General features: G+C 38.2%; 1 protein-coding gene across 4 annotated transcripts; it reads left to right on the top strand.

The window, feature by feature from the left end:
• The first annotated feature begins 306 nt into the window (after window positions 1–306).
• Window positions 307–19981, top strand: LOC111928041 (tyrosine-protein kinase TXK). 4 transcript variants are annotated; one of them, XM_086889960.1, is made up of 15 exons: window positions 307–393; window positions 6177–6228; window positions 6463–6565; window positions 6768–6973; window positions 7970–8035; window positions 8652–8706; window positions 9513–9592; window positions 10976–11103; window positions 11779–11853; window positions 12792–12963; window positions 13676–13892; window positions 14822–14886; window positions 16871–16989; window positions 17450–17607; window positions 18905–19981. In XM_086889960.1, exons 1-15 carry the CDS (start codon window positions 378–380, stop codon window positions 18971–18973), a joined length of 1581 nt encoding a protein of 526 aa, XP_086746086.1. In that variant the 5' UTR covers window positions 307–377; the 3' UTR covers window positions 18974–19981. The 4 variants fall into 4 exon arrangements, with proteins under 4 accessions (XP_086746086.1, XP_086746087.1, XP_086746085.1 ...); XM_086889961.1 differs by lacking the exon at window positions 307–393 and adding an exon at window positions 5115–5268; XM_086889959.1 differs by lacking the exon at window positions 307–393 and adding an exon at window positions 5219–5370.
• The last annotated feature ends 1780 nt before the right edge of the window (window positions 19982–21761 follow it).

Raw genomic sequence — 21761 nt, 5'->3', positions numbered from 1 at the left:
AGCCCTTCCTCCCATTTTTATTATAACTGAATTTTTTCAAATGTTGAGATCAAAAATCCACCTGAACAAAACCAAATGCTATGATTTACCTCTGCTTTTTTACTTTCTTAAGAAAGAAATACTTACACCTACTGGTAACAGTTTAATAACTTTTTTTTTCTATAAAATGTTTTATACTAGAAAGCAGACTATTTTTTTCTCCTACTCTGTTTGGGTCCTTTTTTTTTAAAAATAAAAGGTAAGTAGGCGTGGTCAAGCAGTATTTGTGGTTTACCATGCTTCATATCAGAGCAAAGAGCTCAGTTTGGGCTGTTTTACTGGCACAGCTGATGAAGAGAGGTTTGCGTTTTCATTTCAATATTAATGGATAACCAGACATGATTCTTTCTACCTGTAAGTAAACTTTACTGCATATTTTGATCTTGTGATTTTGTTTTGAACAACAGCAGTGTACTTAGCAAATGAAGTATTTAAATATTGCCTCAAAAATACAAGTCTGCTTTCTTTTGCACTGCCAAGGGGATCTCTGTTAAGACTGCTTGTCTTGACTTTTAAAATTAAGGCACAAATATTAATCCATTGTATGACAGATTTAGCAAAGCAACTAATTTTACATACAGATAGGGAGATATTTCCACATAAACTTGTGAACTGCATAGACATGGATAGAAAGTTTGGTAGAACTAAACCTGTCTTTCCTCCAGAGTAGAGCTAACTCACAGGAAAGACAGCCTCAGCTTGCACACACCAGAAGCTGAAAGCTTGTATTTTAAAGTGCTTTTAGAAGTAATGTAGCTTTTTGTTACTGATTTTTGTAGTAATGTTGAAAACTGACAGACCTGACCAGGAGGCATGCTGTGTGTTACAGCAGTGGTCTGGGTTTGATGGGTGAAGCCGAGTTTGTAGTGTTGAACACAGTTAACCTTCTGCTCCATTCCAAGAGCTTCTTGCAAGAAATGGTAAAAGAGAGCAAACCTTCTAGACATGGACTAGAGTGTTTTCAGTGTTGGTAGTGCTTTGATAAACAATGATTCAGAGAAAGAAACTCAAGCCAAGAAAACGGTGAAATAATAAAATTATAAAGTGCAAGTGATAAAAATTGATTTCTAACTTTTTGCTTTTGTCTTTGATGTTACTTTCCCTAAAGTTGCCATTTACAGTGAGTAACAGCTGAAGACAGGAGGAAGACTGCACATGTATGTGTGAATTGAGCACATACACTGACAATGTTATCAACCCAAAGCATACTGTGGGTGTTGTGGGACTGTATCAGGCCACGATGTGTCTTCACTCTACCTCCTCTGTTCTGATGGGACTCTTTAAGCTGCTTAAGCGAATGGCTGTTCCTGACAGCTGGCCCATCTTTTTCTTCTTCCTCTTGCATTCCATCTGCTCTGTTGTGCACAGATAAATGTATTTCCAGGACTCAAAAGTTGGTTTTCAAAATGTCAGCTGCATGTTTTTAGGCTAAGTATTTGTCAGATTAGCTTCAACACTGGTTTCCTAGTGTTTTTACTTTAGCCACATGCTTCTCATGGCGCAGTTATTTCTTGTTTTGAAACTGAGCATCCTAATAGGTCTGATGTACGGCACTGTACTTTGATAGGCTGTCATGGCTCTGTGCTAGTGTTGGCATGAACAAGTGTTTTCCTCCTAAATTACTCATTTCCAGAAAGAAAAACACATTAGCAGTGAAATGCACTATATTTGTCTGTTCCTGTGTTAAATAACTTTGTCTGAGGTGGCAAGCTCTCATCAAAAATTGAAGAAATAAAAAATTCTCTATGCAATTGAAGAAAGAAGATGGCAAATTCTAGAGTCAACATCTCAAAGACTCTTAATTTAAACCTACGTTTTAAACTATTGAATTTAGTTGTCCCATGGTAGCTTGTGTTTTGATAGAACTCAAGGGAATGTGAGCTGAAAGATTAAATGGAGCTGTGGGTGCTGGAGAAACCTTCTTTTTGTATTATGTGCTGTTATGGGTTTAAAAGAAGCAAAATTTGATCACTTTTTTTTTTTTTTTACATTTTTGGGAAGCTTAGGTAGGAAACAGAGAAATGGGATCTAAAATTAATGATAGCCCCATAAGTACTTTAACAGACTTCAAACCTAATTTATTGTTAAAAATAATGGAACATTTCTTCCTCTTAGCCTGTATTACTTTCCTATGTCCTGTCTAAGCAGTCTGTCATTCATAACATGGCAAATCTAACTGGTCCCTCTGTTCTCTTCCAAATATGGAATCCAAAATGTGATTTCTTTGCTGAAGCATAATTCTCAGTGATGCCACCAGTGACTAAACTTTAATTTATGAACTCTTCGGCAGGGTTACTTGAGTTAGGGACTAGAGGATCAAGGCCAGCTAACAAGGACTCTAACACTCCTTGACAAATCCTTGACAAATTTGCTTAGGCAAATGTCCTTGGTGAAAAATTGAAGGAAATCAGATAGAGTAGTTCCATTGATTTCAGTGATCTAGCAGAAGGGATAATCAAAAAGAAATATTTTAGATGAGTAAATTCTAAGAATCTATTTTCAATTTATTTGTATTTTAAATGATAGCTTTATAAAAAATTAAAATACAGGATTTTAGGTATTGTAATTCTTTCTTAGTTTTTCTGATGGCTGTTGAGAAAAGAGAAAGGAAGGAAGAGCACAAGACATGAGAGGTTTCATGTGGGGGTGAGAAGTGTCAGGCAGGAAATGCTGTCTTCCTGCTGCGTGACAACGTGCACTGCCGTGCAGCCCTCAGTGTCAGCATCTTCCTTGGCCACAAGCAGGAGGCCAAGAGGAGAATGAGTTAAATCAAATTATTCACTCAGTGCATCAAAGCTTTCCCCATCTGCAGTGTTGGCCAAGTCTTTCTGAAACAGCATCACAGTTTGGGCCTACTTTCTGAAGTAAGTTATGAACTTAATAAATATGAGTTTAATTGGAAGGGAAAAGTGTAGTTCAAGGAGCTTACCAATGACCAAGGAAGATGTAAAATGCATAGATCAGTTCATGAGTCTTTGCTTGAGAACTGAAATTCCAAGCCGTCAGGTCAAAGCTTCCAGCCTTAAGTCAATTTAACTAAAGCAGGACTTAGCTCTGCAGAGCTAAAGGCCTTTCTCTATGGCCTTTGATAATGTTTCCTAGCAGACTTGACAAATTTCCAAATAGAAATGTACAGTTTGCACTGCATTTATTTACACTTGTAGTAATTTCCACTGAATTCATTCCACAAATACTTTAGAAGTAATGCAGGGACAAAAGAATTTCGGAAGTGACTGAGGTTGCTGAGAAAACATGTTTAAAGACAGATTAATTCTCAAAGAGCTGGAAATTATCTGCTTTAGGATGATATCTGCTGGATTGATAGGCTGTGATTTCACACTTAAAATACTTCAACAGAGTGAAAGAGGACAACTAGACTTTGGCAGAACAGGGCAAACTTTGTGCTGCTCCTCCAGATCCTGCAGTTCAGTTCAAGGTGCTCTTGTCTGATCCACAGCCTTAGTCTAATCTGAGCCTTAACTTAGAGTCTGCAGAATTTATCTTAACATATTTTGTCATCTTTATTGAATTACACACTCAACCCTTGGAGAAATTGCTCACCAAATGAAGTACACATCCCAGGAAGGAAACATCATGATTACAGCTTCAACCTCTACCTTTTCTGTTGTTTTACGGATGGGGCAAGAGGCTAAATATTCAATATCATATATTCTTAGGGTACTTTTAAAATGTCACATACAGTAATTTATTGTTAATAGCTTTTAGCATGGTAGAAGTAGGGGGTCAGACACAAAAATCATCCATTAACAAAGCAAATCTGAGATTCAAAGGTAAAAAGAATTCTTCAGCTTACACTACAAAAATATTCAAATTACTGGGCTCATAAGGAACACAAGACAGAATTACATATGCATAACATCTATCTGAACCCCTTGCTTTCATGCTAGCAACAAAATCTTTAAAATCTTACTATAAGATTATTCTAGGGTTATAGAAAGTTTGCAGTGCTTTTCTATTAATATATTTTATTATTATTATATTAATATTTTATTAATATTAATAACTATTTCTTGTAGTGTTTTATATGGAGAGCAAATAATGTATTTATTTAGATTGAATGGTTGAATGAGAACAAACAGATAAGATTTCAAATATCATGTTCCTGTTTGCAAATAGCTATATACTTTATAGACATTGATTAAACTTCATGTCACAGGCAGAAATAAAAGAAACCCAAGCATTTTTTTCCACCCACAGTGTTCGCTATTTATGAGACAGTTTTAAATGGCCAAGGGACAATTCAATGTACACTGGGCAATTACACTGCAAATAAACTTCACTGACCATATCTTTTTAGCCTGGCTTCTTTGAAGAGAATTGTGGCTGTCAGCTGGCTTGGGTATTTTTAATTGCTGCATTTTTCACAGCTGCCACTGGAGATTTTTATCGAACAATTGATGGTGTCTTCTCATTACTGTCAACTCATCTGTTTCCCACACAATAGATTCTTTACAGGATTCAACAGTCTAAGAGAAACTTCACCATGGCTTTCAAAACAGCCTAAACAAACTACTCATGAGACAGGGCTCTTCCAACTAAGAACTGGGTTTGGTCTTATCATTCTGACATCCAACACTCTCACTTCTTTTATTAGCATAAGATTTGCTATGTTATGTACCTTCATAGGGAAAATAATTACATTTTTATAATGCAGTAAGGTTGCTTAATGTTTTGAAAGCTGGGATTCATATTCTTAGCACATTTGGCTTTCAGTTGGTAAAAGGCAATGGCAAAAAGTCTCACAGGTGACCAGAAGGGACATCCTCTTTATTCCAGGCTGGGTCAGGTCATTAGGAGCGACAATGCAAAAGTGCCATGAGGGAAAAACAAATAATGTGGAGGGAACTGGTAGGATTGCACAAAGAAGTATCATATGAAATACAAAGCAGCAAAATTCTGAGACCTTGGGAAGTCTATTTCAAATCAAACTCTGAGGCCTCTTTGCAAACTATGACCTCTGTGGCAGAGAAAAGTAGGACACAGTATAGTGGGAAGTGAAGTTTATTTTCTGTTAGTGCAGCTGAATAGGAAGGGAACCTTGTCTCTCCATCCCTGACTCTTAAAAGGCTATGCATTGCACCTGAGAACCTGAGCTGCTGCCCTCCCACCTGCCCAGTGGTGATGCAAGAGTGTGAGACAGTTCTGGGGAGCTGACCCTGCAGAAAGGGATTACCTGACCTTTTAGCATCCTGTCTTGCTCAGTTTGAGGTGAGATGAGGTGCAGAGGGAAAGAGTATGGGATCATAACTGCTGCACCTTGTCTCAAACTGGTGTGGGAATGCAAACTGGAGAAAGTACATCTCAGCCCAGGTAGAAGTGGACCAGAGCAAGTGTCAACCATTTATTTTCCTCGTTCAAATCTTAATGCTTTCCAACCTATTTAATATCATATCCTCTCTGCTGCACATACAAGATATATTGGATTGGTTTCTCTCTAAATTTTTGATGTCTGTGATGATGCATCCATTGTACTTTGGATTTTATAAACAAAAATTTTCAGCCCCTTGACACAGAAGTGTAAAGCACTTATTCTCTCCACACTTTAAACCTGGGCTAGTGTATTCCTTATATTAATGGCTGCAACAAAACCAGGAAAATCAGTATTATTTTGAAGAAGTTGATATAGTGCAGCTCCTTTAATGAACCTCAAAATAAATAAAAGCTTGTCATGGTTTTGTATTGGCTTGAATAATCTAAAAATTATGCCAGTGCTGAAGGGAGCAGTTCTCCACCTCCTGTCTCTGGCAAGATTCTCATCCCCCTCCTTGCATCAGGTAGAGCTTGTGCAGGGTGATGTAATCTGTCAAATCAGAATGAATTGGGCTGGCAATGTCTCTTTTTTTATTATTATTTATTTTTGCTGATTTAGCAAGCTGATTTAGCTCATACCTATGAACTCATAATTGCCATTAATTGCCAACATTGTAAGGGAGACTGTGGTAGGAAAGCTCTGCTGTTTTTGGTGACTGCAAATTCAGCCATAATGATTTGCAAGATATCTCACAGCAAAACAGAGCTAAAGTGGGTCTAAGCACATAGTGTAGTCCTTAATTCTGTAAGTTTTGTGAACAAACAAACAGGAATGCTGCAAGTATGGAAAATGTTCTTGTTCACAGATCACACCATCCAGTCTGTTTTCTGCTGCTGCTGCTGCACAGTGCAAGAAAGGTATGTGAAATGCTTAAGCTTTTCAGTAATTAAATATCTACACATAAAGGACTTCTTAAAATCCTGTTTGCAGTAGAGGAGCAAATATGTGGAAGTTTGAAGACACTGTACTCTGTGTCTTTACTATGTGTACTCATATCCCTAATGAAGGAAGGCACATATAGCCATGGATATTTTTATGTGGATGTTTATAGACACGCATTCACACAAATGCTTCATGTTTTTCAAAATCAGAGAAATGAGAACAAAAATGAACCTGGACCCTGACACTGTCCTGGTGACCCAGTACTCTGCCTCACAACCAGAAGTTTCCTATGAATCTATTTGGAAGTGCAGGGTAAGTAACATTTTGGCAGGTGAAAAGAGAGAATTGAAGTGATTTGACATACAGTGGCTCAGTACCAGAATAAGCAGGGGAGTAACTAACTCTTGAGCATATAAAGTTCTTTGTTGTATAAAAATTACTGAGTAAAGGTAACTAAGCAAGCTATAGTAGAGAGAAAAGACTAGTTACGAAAAATACTTTTATTTTTCACCAGCGCAAGAGACAATTGCAATTTAAGAACAAGCCATTACCTCCTCTGCCTGCTGAGGCCTTTGAAGACTACACCAAGAAGCCCAGAGTTATTGCACTCTATGACTTCTTTGCTAGAGGGCCTTTAGATTTACCTCTCAAGAAGTCAGAAGAATACATTATCCTCGAACAGTATGATCCTCTCTGGTGGAAGGCAAGAGACCGACATGGGTAAGAGAGAGGGCATTTATTTCAATCTCCCTAGACAGAAAGAAAAAACAACCTGTGCAAAAGTGGGCAGATAGAATGAGACTTTGAGACCCTTTAGGAACAGGCTTGGAAGTGTTCAACTACGTATGAGGCACACAGATTGGCTGGGCAGACTTTCAGCAGGGTTTGGCACCCCAGAAATGAACAGGAAGTCTAGAATCTGTTGGGAATTCAGAGTTAAGACCTACACTCAGTAATTTCCTGAGCAGCATAAGGGTGTTTTGAGGACCATGTGAATCACTGGGTTCTGAGCCTTGTGCAAATCTAGCTTTCCATACTTCAAGTGCTTTACAATGGAGTGTGTATGTGTAAAAACGATATGAATCCATAGAGATTATGGAGACATACCTGAAACCAAACCTCTTACCCAAAATATCTGGTTATTTTAGAGAACTAGATAACTTCAGTTAGGATCCTTTTGACACTTAAGCTTGTCTTGTGTTGTTCCCCTTTCTCTTTTGTATTTTCTTCATCCTGTACTCTGATGTTGGGAAAGGTTGTATGTTATGTTACAGCCATCTCCTTTTCCTTCAGATTTCTCTTTAAGTATTTTAAATGCTTTCTCTCAACTCATGTTTTCAGCAAAAGTATACTGACAAATATTTGGATATACAAGCAAGCACACACTTTATATTTCTTCATATAAGAGCTTTGTATAGGCCAGAAATAAAGATGGAGACTTCAGATTCAGAAGAAAAAGATTTTTTTCTAAATCTTAGCTTATACGATCTATTTTTTTTTTTATTTGAGTAGCCATCCACAGTCATGGGACAAAAAGATTGTGCCTGGGATGGGAGGACTCAAATTTTCGTTCAGTTCTAATGCTGGAATTCAGCATCTGACAGCATGGCCCCTGCTAGAAATAACCTTTGTAATTCAACAAAAGGATGATGTGTATCTTAATCCTACTAGTATTAAACTCCATATTATACCATTATCCCCAATATGTTGTTTTAGGAATGAAGGTCTAATTCCCAGCAACTGCGTTACTGAGAACAAGAAAAGTAATTTAGAAACATACAAGTAAGTATCTTTGAAAATTAAAATTGTGCTTTCATTTCTAAAAACTGATTGCAGAGATTCACTTTAATGCTTGATCCTTCAAATTTTTATCAGACATTAACATGTTTATCAAAAGCTTTCTTTTTTTGTTGCAAAACATTACTCTTAAAATGAATTAATATTCATTTGCATGAATCATAGTGTCAGAATCCAGATTTTTTTTCCCTGTTTCTGTTGATCCAATGCATAATGTTTCTGTGTTCTGATCTTTGCCTGTTGTGATCGTGTAACTAATTCAATTACTACAAATTTAAATTATTGGAGAGAAGATTAAAATTCTGAAAAAATGTAGGGAAGAAAGGCTTGACTGGTCATACAGGACTGTAAACTTCACAGTTTGGCATAACTGTTTCCTGGGTTTTCTTTTATTTGAGCTAATATTTAGTCACAGTAAATTGGGGCCAAAAAGTTCTAAAAAAAAGGTCTAATAAAATCATTCCAGATTAAGACACGTTTGCAGACAATGATAATCCTAAATATGTTTTTGACTTGGAATAATGCAACTACTAAACTGTGAAACAAAGCAAACATTCATTTTTACTGACTGAAATTAAGGTTAGGTTATCTCCTTTTGTAGATGGTACTACGGAAACATAAACAGAAGCCAGGCAGAACTTCTTTTGCGCCAGAAGGTAACTCAGCTTACACCTTGAGCTAACAGTGTTGAAAAATATCTGTCAGTAGAGGCATCAAGAGCATTATAACAGTCTAATCAAAATCTGTTTGGTAGGCTGTAAGAGAGAAAATACCTTAAAATAAAAAGGCTTTCTGGTGTAAGTGTAGAGTAGAGGCTATCCAGACTTCACAAAGCTGTAAGTTGTAGCCCCAGCTAATTCTATGTAGATTTTCTATGCCAGGTAAATCACATTTCATGGGTTACTGTGCTTGTCTGTTGCATTAGACATTGGAGACTGAAATCCATGTAGTAAGCTAATTAGTAATCTTAGCAGAATTTAACAAACTTCAGTGTCTTCCTTAAATACAGACCAAACAATCCATATTGCATTCTACCCCCTGTCAATTACCAAAGTGCCTAACTCACTCAAACTCATTGTGTCTTTGCTCAAGGACTAACTCAGGACTGGGACGAGGAAAAACAAAGAAGAATATCTGAGAATTGTTTTAAATGTATTTTTTCCCTAGTGATTTGTACACTCTGATTTTTTAATAAATCAAAGCATTTTTACTATTTCACGCTGAAGAGTATAATTCAGCTAAATTAATTATCTCTAAGAAGTTGCCTGGCACTTATTTTTTCCCTTGGTTTATTTTGCTCTGCCATGTACCTGGCTATCCATTTCTGTTCTTCACTTCTTTATCTTCCTCCCAAACAGTCATAGGTATTCTACAGAATTTGGTAACTGCTGTAAGTCCTGTCTCAAGGGAGCATTACTGAAACTCAAAAGCACAAAATAACTCTGCTTGGATTTCTTTTCAGCCCAAAGAAGGTGCGTTTGTTGTCAGAGATTCAAGCCGACAGGGCCTTCTTACGCTGTCCATGTATTCGCGGGCTAAGGGGTGAGTTCCCTGAATGGTTAGAGTTTGAATCAAGAGCTGATGGAAAAGCTTCTTCCAAACTCCTCAGAATAATTGGGGAGGTTGGACATTCAGTGCACAAGAGCAGGGAACCACTGGGATGCTGTTCATGCAGAGTTAATCACCCTGTGTGTAGAAAAGATGAAGATGGATGGTGGATCTGGGAGTGGGTGTGCAAATTGTCCTGGCAAGACAAAGATACCTGCACTCGCTGAAATTCTCAAATGACCTGCTGTGGAAACCAGGCCACAGCCTTTGGCCACTGCACCAAACTGTTCCCTTTCTCCACAGGCTCTGTGCACTTTAAATCCATCTCAGACTCTGCTGTCCTCAAACTTTGCCAGTTTGTCTCCTAAAATCACCTCACCCCTACTGTGAGGGTCTTACTTTTGTGGGACAACAACCACATTACTCACACTTGCCTGAAGCAGTAGAAATCACCTACAGCACTGACTTAACCTATTTCAAGCTGTTTTACACCCTCTTCATCAGCCCTCCCACACCCCCCTGCATCATCTGTGTCTGCTCTCCTTCTCTCCCTCTTACAGCAAGCCAGAGGTGAGAGCAGCAGAGGCACTGCTGTTACCACCACCCTCTTCCTCCCTCCCACCATTCCCTCCTCGGAAAGATGGGCCAGCCCTCCCCACCATCCCTGTGCTGGGGACAGTCTCACCATTTCTGTAGAAAATTAGTGGTGTTTCTGACATTGACTCTGTAATTCAGACTGTGAAATGTTTCTGTATTCTGGTCTCTGCTTGTTATCACCACGTGTCCACAATTTAGGGTACCAAGCTTCAGCAACTGCCAGCCTGACATGCAAACTTAACTGCTTAGTTTTGAGTGTCACAGAAAGCAAGGATAGATGGGCAGCAAAATCTACAGAAAGCAAAAAAGACAGATAACACAAAGAAATACAGAAAAACAAAGGTATCAAATAAAAGCTCCAATGAAGACCCTTTGAAGAACTAGAACAGAAAATTTAATCTCATGCTATACATGAATATGTGTTTAAGTTTTTGTGAGAGAAAATGCAGGTAATTCATAACATTTTAATTTTAAGAGGTTATATTCAAATAAATGCTAAATTACGAGGAAGACTTCTTAAACAGTATGGCTATTTCTTTTGAATGCAATGATCCAGGGATAAAAAGTACTTGGGCAATCTCCCAAAGTTGGGGGAAAGCCATTCAAGGAATTTTTTTTTTTTTTTTACTCCTGAAACAGTGTTCCAGCTGCACACAGCCATTTTATATTGAGAACTGTGTCCCAAGTTTTCACATTTTTCTATGCTTTCGTAGTGAAATTTAAGCAAATTTATGCTATAAAATATTTTTACTGAAAATTATAATGTTTTGTTTCTTTCAGAAATCATAATGGAGATATTCTACACTATCAAATTAAACAAAACCACTTGGGACAATATTATGTAGCAGAAAAATATCTGTTTTCATCTGTTCCTGAACTCATTGAGTATCATCAACACAATGCTGCAGGTAATGCATGTGAGCTGATAACAGTTTTACATGTTTTTTCTAATACTTTCATTGTAAAAAGAGACACAAGCGTTTTTATTGCTGGTGAATTCAAATATGCCTTGATTCTTTCTGCCAAAGTCATAGCTGTCATGTGCATATGCCATGGGGGAAGTAAGACAACCAAACACGTCTACATGTATTAAATGAGTTTAGTAAAGATTGAAGCCTGCTCTGTAGTCTCTTGGTTGACATTTGACTGAATGGGACTTGGGTGAAATTTGATAATAATTCTTCCTTTGTCTACAGCAAGGACCTGCATACATGCACTCTAATAAAAGCAGGAACTTTTGCTGTGCATCAGCAGATGGCAGATTTTTATAATTTTTAGTATGAAAGAATATCCTTCATCTTGGTTCTTCACATCATTTTAATACAATATAAAATGGCTTTACTCTGAAGGTGTGAAGATCCCTTATGCTAGAGAGGAAGATATGCCAAACAGAGTCTTTTGCTGGAGGGAGAGGAATTGTAGAAAACACTTGTAGCAGAAATGGTCCTGCAGGCAAAAGTAACTTCAAGAAATAAGAAATTTACATCAGATTTCAAGTATTTTTGTTTGAGAGGAGGTATGATACAGCATATTTTAAAATGAAGTAATTGGTCAGCAGAATATTGTGCCTTTGTCCCTTCCAGGTCTTATCACACGTCTCCGACACCCAGTCAGATCAGATGGATGTACTTCTCCAGAAACTTCAGGATTGAGTTATGGTAAATTTTTTAATCTTCTTTTGAAGGAAATTTTGCTATCTGCCTTGGCAAGAATTTAGCTCATATTTACCCAGCTAATAATTAAGGTCTACCTGTGAAATTCCTTGATAAAAATAAGCACATAAAAAGAGTAAGGTGTCAGTACCAAATGAGACACCTGATTCAGCTGCTTCTGTGCAGTGACTGTTGTGCTTCTGTTACAAGCACCAGTGCATTCAGAGCTATTTGGACTTTTCTAAGCAAACCTAAGGCTCAAATAAATAATTAATAGCTTTTGAAAAGCTATTTGATTTATGTAAATGCTTAGGAAAGCAAAATTGAAACTTGAAATTAATACTATTTATGGACCAGATTTTCTTTATCAGTTCTGCAGGTTTTAGAAATAAGAATGCAATCTTACATGGTATTAAACAAGCAATAAATGCCAGTTTTGTGTATATAGATCAGGAATTTTATACCATCTATTGGGCAATAGGAACCTCCAAAACTGAGTATCTTTCATGTTCCCATGAATCTCAAGGCTTAATATTTCTGAAGGGTTGAACTATTGTAGTTATTACAATAAAGGTAGCCAGTGACTATTTCTGTAGGTATACTATCCATATGCACTGATTTGATTTGGAATTGATTTGGAGCTAAAAACATCACATATTGTAGTGCCAAAAAAGTTTTCATGTGTAGTCAAAGCTAAACACTTGCCTTTTCTTCAAGCCTCAGGCATTCCTAAGCAAAATCATTAATCACATTCTTTAAGTGGTAAAATAGCATTTCTATTTAAACATATATGACCCAGTGAAAATTTTCGGATATTTAAAACTCGTGCTTTGGCTGATGAACAAGCGTGATGCTTTGCAGTGTTCATCAGCAAGGCGTGTCTCCTGGAGCACGGCTCAGGAAAGCTGGCTTGATTCTCCTGACATATTGGGTTGCTTTTACAGAGGAGTGGGGATTAAGTCCGTCTGAACTGTTGTTCCTGAAGGAACTTGGGCGTGGGCAGTTTGGAGTTGTTTATCTCGGTAAATGGAAAGAGACTATCAAGGTTGCCATCAAAACAATCAATGAAGGTGCAATGTCTGAAGATGATTTCATGGAGGAGGCCAAACTGATGATGTAAGTACAAAAGCTATTCTGTCAGTTTACCAAGAAATAAATTAACCTAATTCCATTTCACACAAACAGAAAAAGCAGTTTGATGGGAATGGTGGATGTGTGGGACAGAAAGGCTGATATAAAGGTCTGAACCAAGTTGATGCAGATGCTTTCTATGCCCAGACTCTTTAGAGTGTTCCTTGCTTTGTACTATAGAGCTCAATAGGGAATAAATGTTCTGGTAAATGTACTCCTACAACTGTTCTTTAATCCATAACTCAGTGTCTCTAGGAACACTGGCAGAGCTTCTATCTAACTAAAGCTTTTGAGAAACCATATTACAATATCTGCAAATTTTGCAAAATAGGGAAGTGTCCACATGAGGTCTTGGCAAAGCCCAGAAGAGAAGAACCCATGCAAGGTCCAGGGCCCTGCCTGCAAACCAAGTGTAACTAGACCTTTCCACTTTGCATCAACCAAATCAAGCTTTCCATTCATTGCATTTATATGCAATGATGAACAATACTGATGAACAATTATGAGTTCACAGAGTGAACTTTTTGGAGGAAGTTGTAGAGAGAAATGTGGGAAGTATTGGGAGAACTCTGAAGATGGCTGAATAGGACACTTTATCCAGTAGTGAAAATATTTTTCAAAACCATCATGAGAATCAAAAGTTTAGTTACCTGCCAAGAACAAATATTAGCCTGTCTAAAATGTGTTTTTTTAACAGGAAACTGTCCCACCCAAATTTGGTCCAGCTTTATGGAGTGTGCACATATCACAAAACTCTCTACGTTGTGACTGAATTCGTGGAAAATGGTTGCCTGCTCAATTACCTTCGGCAAAGGCGGGGGAAACTCGGCAGAGACATTCTCCTGAGCATGTGCCAGGATGTTTGTGAAGGGATGGAATATTTGGAAAGAAACAGCTTTATTCACCGTGATTTAGTAAGTACAGTAGACTTTCTGAGGTTCTTGACAAATATTTGCAGTAAAGAATGTGCTGTTGTATTTTATGGGACACTATGTAACCTGTGAGACTTCAGCCCTGCAGGATCTAATAAGGCAAACCCAAACTTTTCAGCTGTTATTTTGTCCATGGACAGCTAAAAAAAACTACTTGAGAAATGTTTTTCCATTGGAAAATACCCTTGAGAGGTCAGAGAAAATTAGGATATTGACGTGTAACTATCTGGTATTAGGACATCTCAATACAAAAGTGATTAGAATACAACCAAAATCACAGCATTACAAAAGGCCAGCAGCAATGAGAATTTTAAAAATTCAAATATTTTTCTATCTATAATTTTTGGCTCCCTACTGCCATATGTTGATATTGGGATATATGAGTGGTTTTTCTGTCCATAGGCAGGGAATTAGAGGAGAGGAGTTTGTTTCTTTACTCCCTGATACTTTTTCAGTGCTCACATTGGATATAGAGAGGAAATCATCATCCTCTCCTACCTAGCTGCATGAAGAAATGTAAAATCTTGAGAATTACAAGGAGGTTCCTGATTTCTATAATGAAAGCATCACAAAACAAATTAAAAAAATTACACTTATTGTCTCTAGTGTTGATATTCAGGAAAATATCTGATTGGATCCTTAGACTCTGCAGCCTAAAATTCTTGCACTGTTCAAGAATACACAAATATATTGCAACTCATACTACAAGCATTTAAGTTGCTATGTGTAATTACACAACAGTAAAATATGTTCACTGGCTCAGAGATAAAATTTCACTAATATTTTTGACCAATACACTAATCTCCTTTCAGATATAAACAGTATGAGATGAAGCAAATATAATCAGCTGCTGTATTTCCCTTGAAATTCTTTAACACATTTTTCAGATATGTTTTTCTCATTTTCCCCAGGCTGCAAGAAACTGTTTAGTCGATGTGGAGCACATTGTTAAAGTATCTGACTTTGGCATGGCAAGGTACGAGGCCATTGACAAAGGTTTTGTGAGCACTTATTCTCAGACAGCTGCAGCATGGTCTTAAGTTAACCTCACCGCTTCCTTCACTGGTTTGGGCGATCCCACTGTGGGTAATTTTTGAATCCTGATGAAAGTTGTGATGTTGTTTAACCACTGTACCATGAACTGGATGTTGTGTCCTTATCTTGCTCTTGGTGAGTGCAACGACAGATAAACAAAGTGCCAGGTAAACTTCAGAGGAATTTATGGACAGAGAAATGCCTGGAATGCACAGGGCAGCCAGAAGCTTGAAGAAAGAAGTTCCCCAACTTTGCTGAGCAGGATGGAGGTCAGAAAGTTGCTAGGGGCAGAACTGGGAGCTGGTGCTGACCTCTCGAGGCAGCGGTAACTGAGTAGGTGGGGCAGGATGCAGGAAGGACCAGGTGGGCAGGAAGTGTGATATATGCTGCTCTAGCAGGGAAGTGGTTTTTCTGCTTAGTGGTAGAACCAGCCAAATTGAGGAAAGACAGCACTCTCAACTCTGGCAAGCACCAGCCTGAGAAACATAGCTCTAGCCTCACAGACTTTCCTCAGAGGACACAGCTGAGGTGACCAAATGACTGAATGCTACCCGAAGGGGATGTCTTCTTTCTTCTTTCCTCTTGCAAGCCCAGCACGGTTGTGTTTTACTGGCTGGTTTTTCTGCAGGTTAACAGACTGATCAGCTCACTTAGGAGGTAGATGAGCTTGAAAAACAGTCAGTGGCTCTGAGCAGAAGGTTGTGGTGACATTTACCTTGTGGCTGCAAATCATTAGATCAGCACAGCCGTGCTCCTTCGTTTTTGCTTCCTATATCTATCCTCAGGCTTACAACACCCTAGCAGTTCATAGCTAAGGACCTGTTTTGCAAAGAGCTGTCCTGTACCATGGCTGTACTGCTCCCCAAAAGGGTAAGGTCACTATCAGGGCTCTGGACTTACCCAAATGAATCAGAAAACACAGTTAGACCAGGCTGGCTGTCAGGGTCCACATGGACCTGAATGGCTCACTGTGGCCACAAAGTGGAGATCAGTGGTGTGGCTCTAGGACTCATTCTCCTGGGAAGGCTGTGAAGAAGTGATGGGAACACAATTATTCAGAGCTCACACAACTGCTGCTACAGGTTATTTTGTACTGCTATTCCGTATGTTCCTTATTGAATAGCCTCCCATGGTTCTGTGTCTGCACCAAAATAAGAAAGTGAGGTAAAGACATAATTTATTTATTTAGTTTTGACCTCCTTTAAAAGGTGCTTTAAAAAGGTTACCTTTATGCTTTCCCTGAGAATAAATGTGTACTGCACATCTGTGATCTGCTCAGGAACATTATTACTCGGAAAATGTGCCCAGAGATCCTAAGTATGTTTGGGTCAGCCTAGTAACCATTGAAAGTGTTGCCCTATAAATGCCTGCATTAGGCACATAATTTCATTTTATCTGGGAGGTCAGCTCCTATAGGCTTGGGCAAAAACAATTACTTTAGTGCACCTGCAAGAACTGTTGCCTTGAATGTGATGAAAATTTCTTCGTGTGTTACTTTGGTAACAATGTCCCTGATACGGCATCAGGGAAGATGGACAGCAAGAGTCATATTTGGGTAGAAAATATGGTTGAAAAGGTGGATCCTTTAGAAAAAAGACTAATTATTTATTGCTGCTGATTTTCCTGCCCCTGGTGGTCTGTCCTACCAATATACACCCAAAAGATGACAATAATAACTATCCTGTCAGTCTTACGATAGTATCAAAATGTTTTATTCTGACATATTTCTGATAAATAATCCAAATCATTCATTTAAACAGAAATGTCTTTAAGTGCATACCTTCCAGTATGTTTTTTGTGTGCATTTTATACTAAAATATTGATTTTTTTTGTTGTTTCCAAATTGACACTATTTTTATGGAATTCTAAATCATTTGTGGAAATGTCACTCGTTCATATATATGTGGTTTCCTCTCATTCTTCAGGTATGTCATTGATGATGAGTATATTAGCTCTTCAGGTGCCAAGTTTCCAGTCAAATGGTCATCTCCTGAAGTCTTTCATTTCAAAAAATATAGCAGCAAATCAGATGTCTGGTCATTTGGTGAGTTGATTAGTTGAACGTGCAATCACGCTTCCCTAAAACTACTGATGTGATTTAGGGAAGTGTAACTTTTTACCCATACTACCTGTCTTAAGCTTCAGTCCTTCCCATTTTTCAAAGTTTGCTTACATTGGACAAATGGGTTTTTTATTTGGAAGGTTCTGCACCTAAAAAGTAGATTTTGACTGAAATGTGCACTTTTGATGAGTCCTCATTAGCCAAACATATACTCATCTGAGTTTCATGAACCATCTCTGTAGCTGATTTAAAAGAGAGCAGAATTTTATTAGTTGAAAATTGCTTGGATTCTGTCCTTCATTCAGCTCAGGCTGCCCATATTTTCATGCATTTTTCAACACATAGAAGAATCAGGAGTGTTTTTAATTCTCCTAATATTGTTAAAAGCTTGTGGGTTTGGCATCTTTTGTTTTGTCCTAAACCTATTTTGGTTCACTTCTAGGCGTACTGATGTGGGAAGTTTTCACAGAAGGCAAAATGCCTTTTGAAACCAAGTCAAATTCTGAAGTTGTCCATGAGATTTCTCAGGGTAACCGACTTTATCGACCACATTTGGCATCACATCCTGTGTACAAAGTCATGTACAGCTGCTGGCATGAGGTTTGCTGCCCATTTTTTTTTTCCCTGGGGTATTACTTTATTATTAATTTTTAACATGGATACAAAAGCAATCTTAAAATCTCAAGGCATTAAATCCTTATTTCACATCTGTGGCATTCTCAGCATCTCCAACTATGTTTTTCACAAATCACACCTAAGTTTACAAGCCTCTGCTTCTTTTGACTGTTGCAGCTAAGAAATATAGAGCACGCTATCTGTACAATAGGTCTAGACCATCCCTGGGTTGGAATATGCTGTTGTCATGTTTCTCTACTGGGTGAAGAGCTGAAACCATTTTCATGCCTTTGTATCATGCATAGCTTTCTCTAGATCTGCTCTGAATGATAACACATTGATATGCCAAGTGGATATGCCCACTAAATGTGGATATACCCTTTTTCAAGTGTATATCAGTATCTCTGTACATCAGTACAGCTCCTAGGCTGCATCCCTTTCAGCCCCTCCAAGCTGATTTAGTACTTCATGTTTCTTCACCATTTCTCCAGCATTTATCACTTCCTATATCAGTAACAGAACACTGAGTTCATCAACTTCTCCATCTGATTTACTCCTTAAGGGCCCTCCTTCTCTAGTCTTTAGAAGACATGAATCTTTTATTTTAGGTTAAAAGTACTTTCAGAAGAGCTTTGTGTGCAATTTTTTCATGTAAATGTGCAGGCATACACAGCAAGTAGTTAGGGAATCTTGTTGCTACCCTTGTCTCATTTATCTCCCACCTTACAACTCTGTAAAAAATTTTAAATCCTGAGTAAAAAATAGCTTAAGAGATGGAATTCTAAATTGTATCCCGCTTGCCTTCTTACTGCAAACATCCATTGGGGTGCCATCCAGCAGAGAGATCATGGGAAAGAAGTTCTCTCTTCTGTCTGCCACCAGACAGGCATTTGTTTCATACTGAGCAGCAGCACATCAAATAGTGAAGATCCTTTTTCAAAAACACAGGAAGCATTCCTAGTATCATGGTATCCCGACAGGTAGGGCTTTCTATGGACCTACAGCAGGGAGAAATTCCGTAAGAATTCTGATCCAGAATTAAAATAAGTATAAAGAAATTTCAGGATTTTTTTTAGAAGTGCTGGTGCTCATGCTGCTGGTGTCATGAATAATAGATTTATCTCTTCCTCTAAAATGACAAACTTGATCTTTTCTTCTTTATTAATAAAAGGAAATATGATTTTAGGTGGTATCCCATATGTACTTAAATCCAGTTTCTGAAGTCTGGTACTATAATCAACTGATCTGCTAACACAAGTTTATCCTTTACTTTTTTTTCCAGAAACCTGAAGGACGTCCTACTTTTGCAGAGTTAACAGTGGCCCTCAGAGGTCTAACAGAGCTGACATAATCACAGCTTTTATACCAGTATATTTATTGAAAGGTCAGCATTAAACATGCTACTAATGTGGCTGGTATAAAAACCCTCAACCTTTTACAGAGGTTTCTACCTGAATCACAGTACAAGCATCCTACATATTGAAGCTGTTTGGTCTTGGCCCAGTTTTTAACTTATTTGGGAAAGATACTGCAGGAGACTGGTTTGGGACTCTCAAGGCTTTGCTTTCATTGTTAGGGAGAAAACTCTCCTGTCTGAAAACAGTAACCAAGTCTACTCACCTTATAGATATTTTTATTCGTTCTTTTGTTCGGAGCTACACTAATTCTTGCATCAATATTATTACAATATTTGTACTTACACTGGGGAATACTGACTGGCAGCAGCAAAAATGGTGGAAGAACCTCTGATAAAGCTCTTCAAGGCAATCCCTGTGTACTGCAAAGCATCCAGCCCTGGAGAGCCAGAGCAGGGACAGCAAGCTAAGTGACTGGCTGCTGGAGCAGTGCCCACAAAGGCAGGCAAAGGGAGCAAAGGCAGCCACCCTCAGATAGCGGCTCCCAAGTCACATCTGAGAGACTGAAAAGACTGAGCACCTCTGGAGCCATTTTAAACATGCATTCCAGGTCAAGGTGTCTACTATTCCAATTCTGAGTAACAGAAGGGGAGCAAGGATTATTTTATTCTAACCTCTCACACAATTTTCCAATATTGTCTCCCATTCCCCTGCTCTTGCCTACTCCAATGCCCACAAGTGCCTTAGTCCTCCCCTTTCAAATGCCCAGAATGGTAAATTGGCAAGTTAAAACTGGAACCTGACAGCAAAGCTCAGATGGAACCTATGATACCTTTCATGGACATGGCTGTACCCCTACTTGTTATGTTATTATTCACTTTTAATTTTAAACCTTAAATATGGTCAATGTATTAAATATATTGTAGAGAAGGAAAGGCAGATAAAATTCATAATTATTTGAAACTAAATAATCAGACCATTATAAATAAATATGTTCTTGAAAATATATGATTACATTGTGAATTATTTATAGGTAGATACATCACAATATTTAGTTTTATAGGGCTTTGTAGACAAAATATATAAAACATGCTAGATAAAGAATGATTGAGTTCAATTTAATTTTTGTCACAAATTGAGCCAGTTTAATTTTTGATTTCCAAACTTAAAAAATAACTGTAACAATAAAATTAAATATAGCAAACCCCACAAAGTTTTGAATTTTCAAAAGATTACAGCACATCATAATCAAACATAGTCCTGGCAGTAATCAGTCATCTCTACTGCAATAGTATTTTGATAGTCATTCAACCCATGGGAAATTGTAAATCCCGTTGCTTGAACATTGGGGAATATCTTCAAACACACTTCTAAGGCATATCTGCACCAAGTAAAGCACGATATTCTCATTATTTCATGTAATTTGCCAGAAGAATTGCCACCAACTGATGTCACTGTTTACTTTTATAATGATTTTATTTTATTTATGAGCATTCAGCCCTTTATCAGACCTACAACTGAATGCAGATCTATGACAGTTGTGGTTTAACCCCAGCTGACAACAGTACCACGCAGCTGTTTGCTCACTGCCTCTGCCCCAATGGGAGAGAGAATCAGAAGGTAAAACTTGTGGGTTGAGATAAGAACAGGTTAATAACTCTAAGAAAGCAAAATGTAACAATAGCAATAGCGATTAAAAGGAGAAAAAGAGAGGAATAAAAGCCAAGAGAAACCAGTGATGCACAGAACCAGTGCTCACCACCTGCTGACTGATGCCCAGCCCATGCACAGGCAGTAACCAGCAGCCCCAGCCAACTTCCCTCCCTCTCCCCACCAATTTCCACACTTGATCATGATATTCTGTGGTATGAAATATCCCCTGGGCCACTTCAGGTGAGGTGTCCTGGCTCTGCTCCTTCTTGGCCAAAATTGAGACAATGACACGGTACACACATGGAGCCCGCCACAGCCTATGCCCAGGCCACAGAAGTACAAAGCTTTTCAGCAGATGATGCACTACAAATGTGAAACTCAAACTCTCCCCACAATATAAAGTACATGGGGACTTTGCATAATATACGAGGCCTCTTTTTTAACAGACATTGTAAAACTGGTTTTGCCATATTACTGCAAGTTAATATGTAACATGCTACAGCACCATGCAGTAAAAATCAGCTCCATTAGGTTTTATGTACTCTAAGCACCTTGTTCCTGCCTGTCTCACTAAGCTGTCCCATGGTAAATATGCACCCATCCTGGAAACATGCTGGTCTAATACCTGGAGCTAATAATGCTTGCCTACCAGGCTTCCACTTCCCAATATCATCTTTCTGTAGGCTGCATGGGGAAAAATTTGAAGAAACTGTTATTAACATTCTGACATGGATAAATTTAACAGCTGCTATCATCAAGCTGACAGTAAATAATTGAAAAAACACTAGAACTTGCTTCAGAGTCAGTGATACTGGTGCTTAATCGGCAGCAAGAAATGCTCTGCAGTACAAAGGTCAGGTATCTACAGTGTATTTATTTACCAGAACAGCTACACCCTTACATAAAGACTGTACAGCAGGCCACCTTAGACCTCATGGTGACTGTGAGCTTAGTTCAAATTCTAACCATATTCTAACAGGGCAAAAAATGGATGAACAGTGAGTCACATCCTTGACACTGACCATAAAGAGATGTCTGTTTGCTGTTTTTTTAAACTTCCATGTGATAAAAATGAGATATGGGAAAAGCAGTAAAGGAGACACCTCCATACAGAAAACCTTCCATCAAAGG

This window comes from Cyanistes caeruleus, chromosome 5 (assembly GCF_971803275.1).
Source record: "Cyanistes caeruleus chromosome 5, bCyaCae1.hap1.1, whole genome shotgun sequence".
NCBI classification, from domain to species: domain Eukaryota; kingdom Metazoa; phylum Chordata; class Aves; order Passeriformes; family Paridae; genus Cyanistes; species Cyanistes caeruleus.
The sequence above is the reverse complement of the archived record's forward strand: the minus strand, read 5'-3'. Positions and strand labels throughout refer to the sequence as shown.

Bases quoted from the DNA above. Each gene is read 5' to 3' on its own strand.
- LOC111928041 (XM_086889959.1), top strand. From the start codon at position 5,274: ATGAGGTGCAGAGGGAAAGAGTATGGGATCATAACTGCTGCACCTTGT. The intron at 6,566-6,767 runs GTAAGTAACATT...ATTTTTCACCAG, and splicing joins AATCTATTTGGAAGTGCAGG to CGCAAGAGACAATTGCAATT. The intron at 17,608-18,904 runs GTTTGCTGCCCA...TTTTTTTTCCAG, and splicing joins TGTACAGCTGCTGGCATGAG to AAACCTGAAGGACGTCCTAC.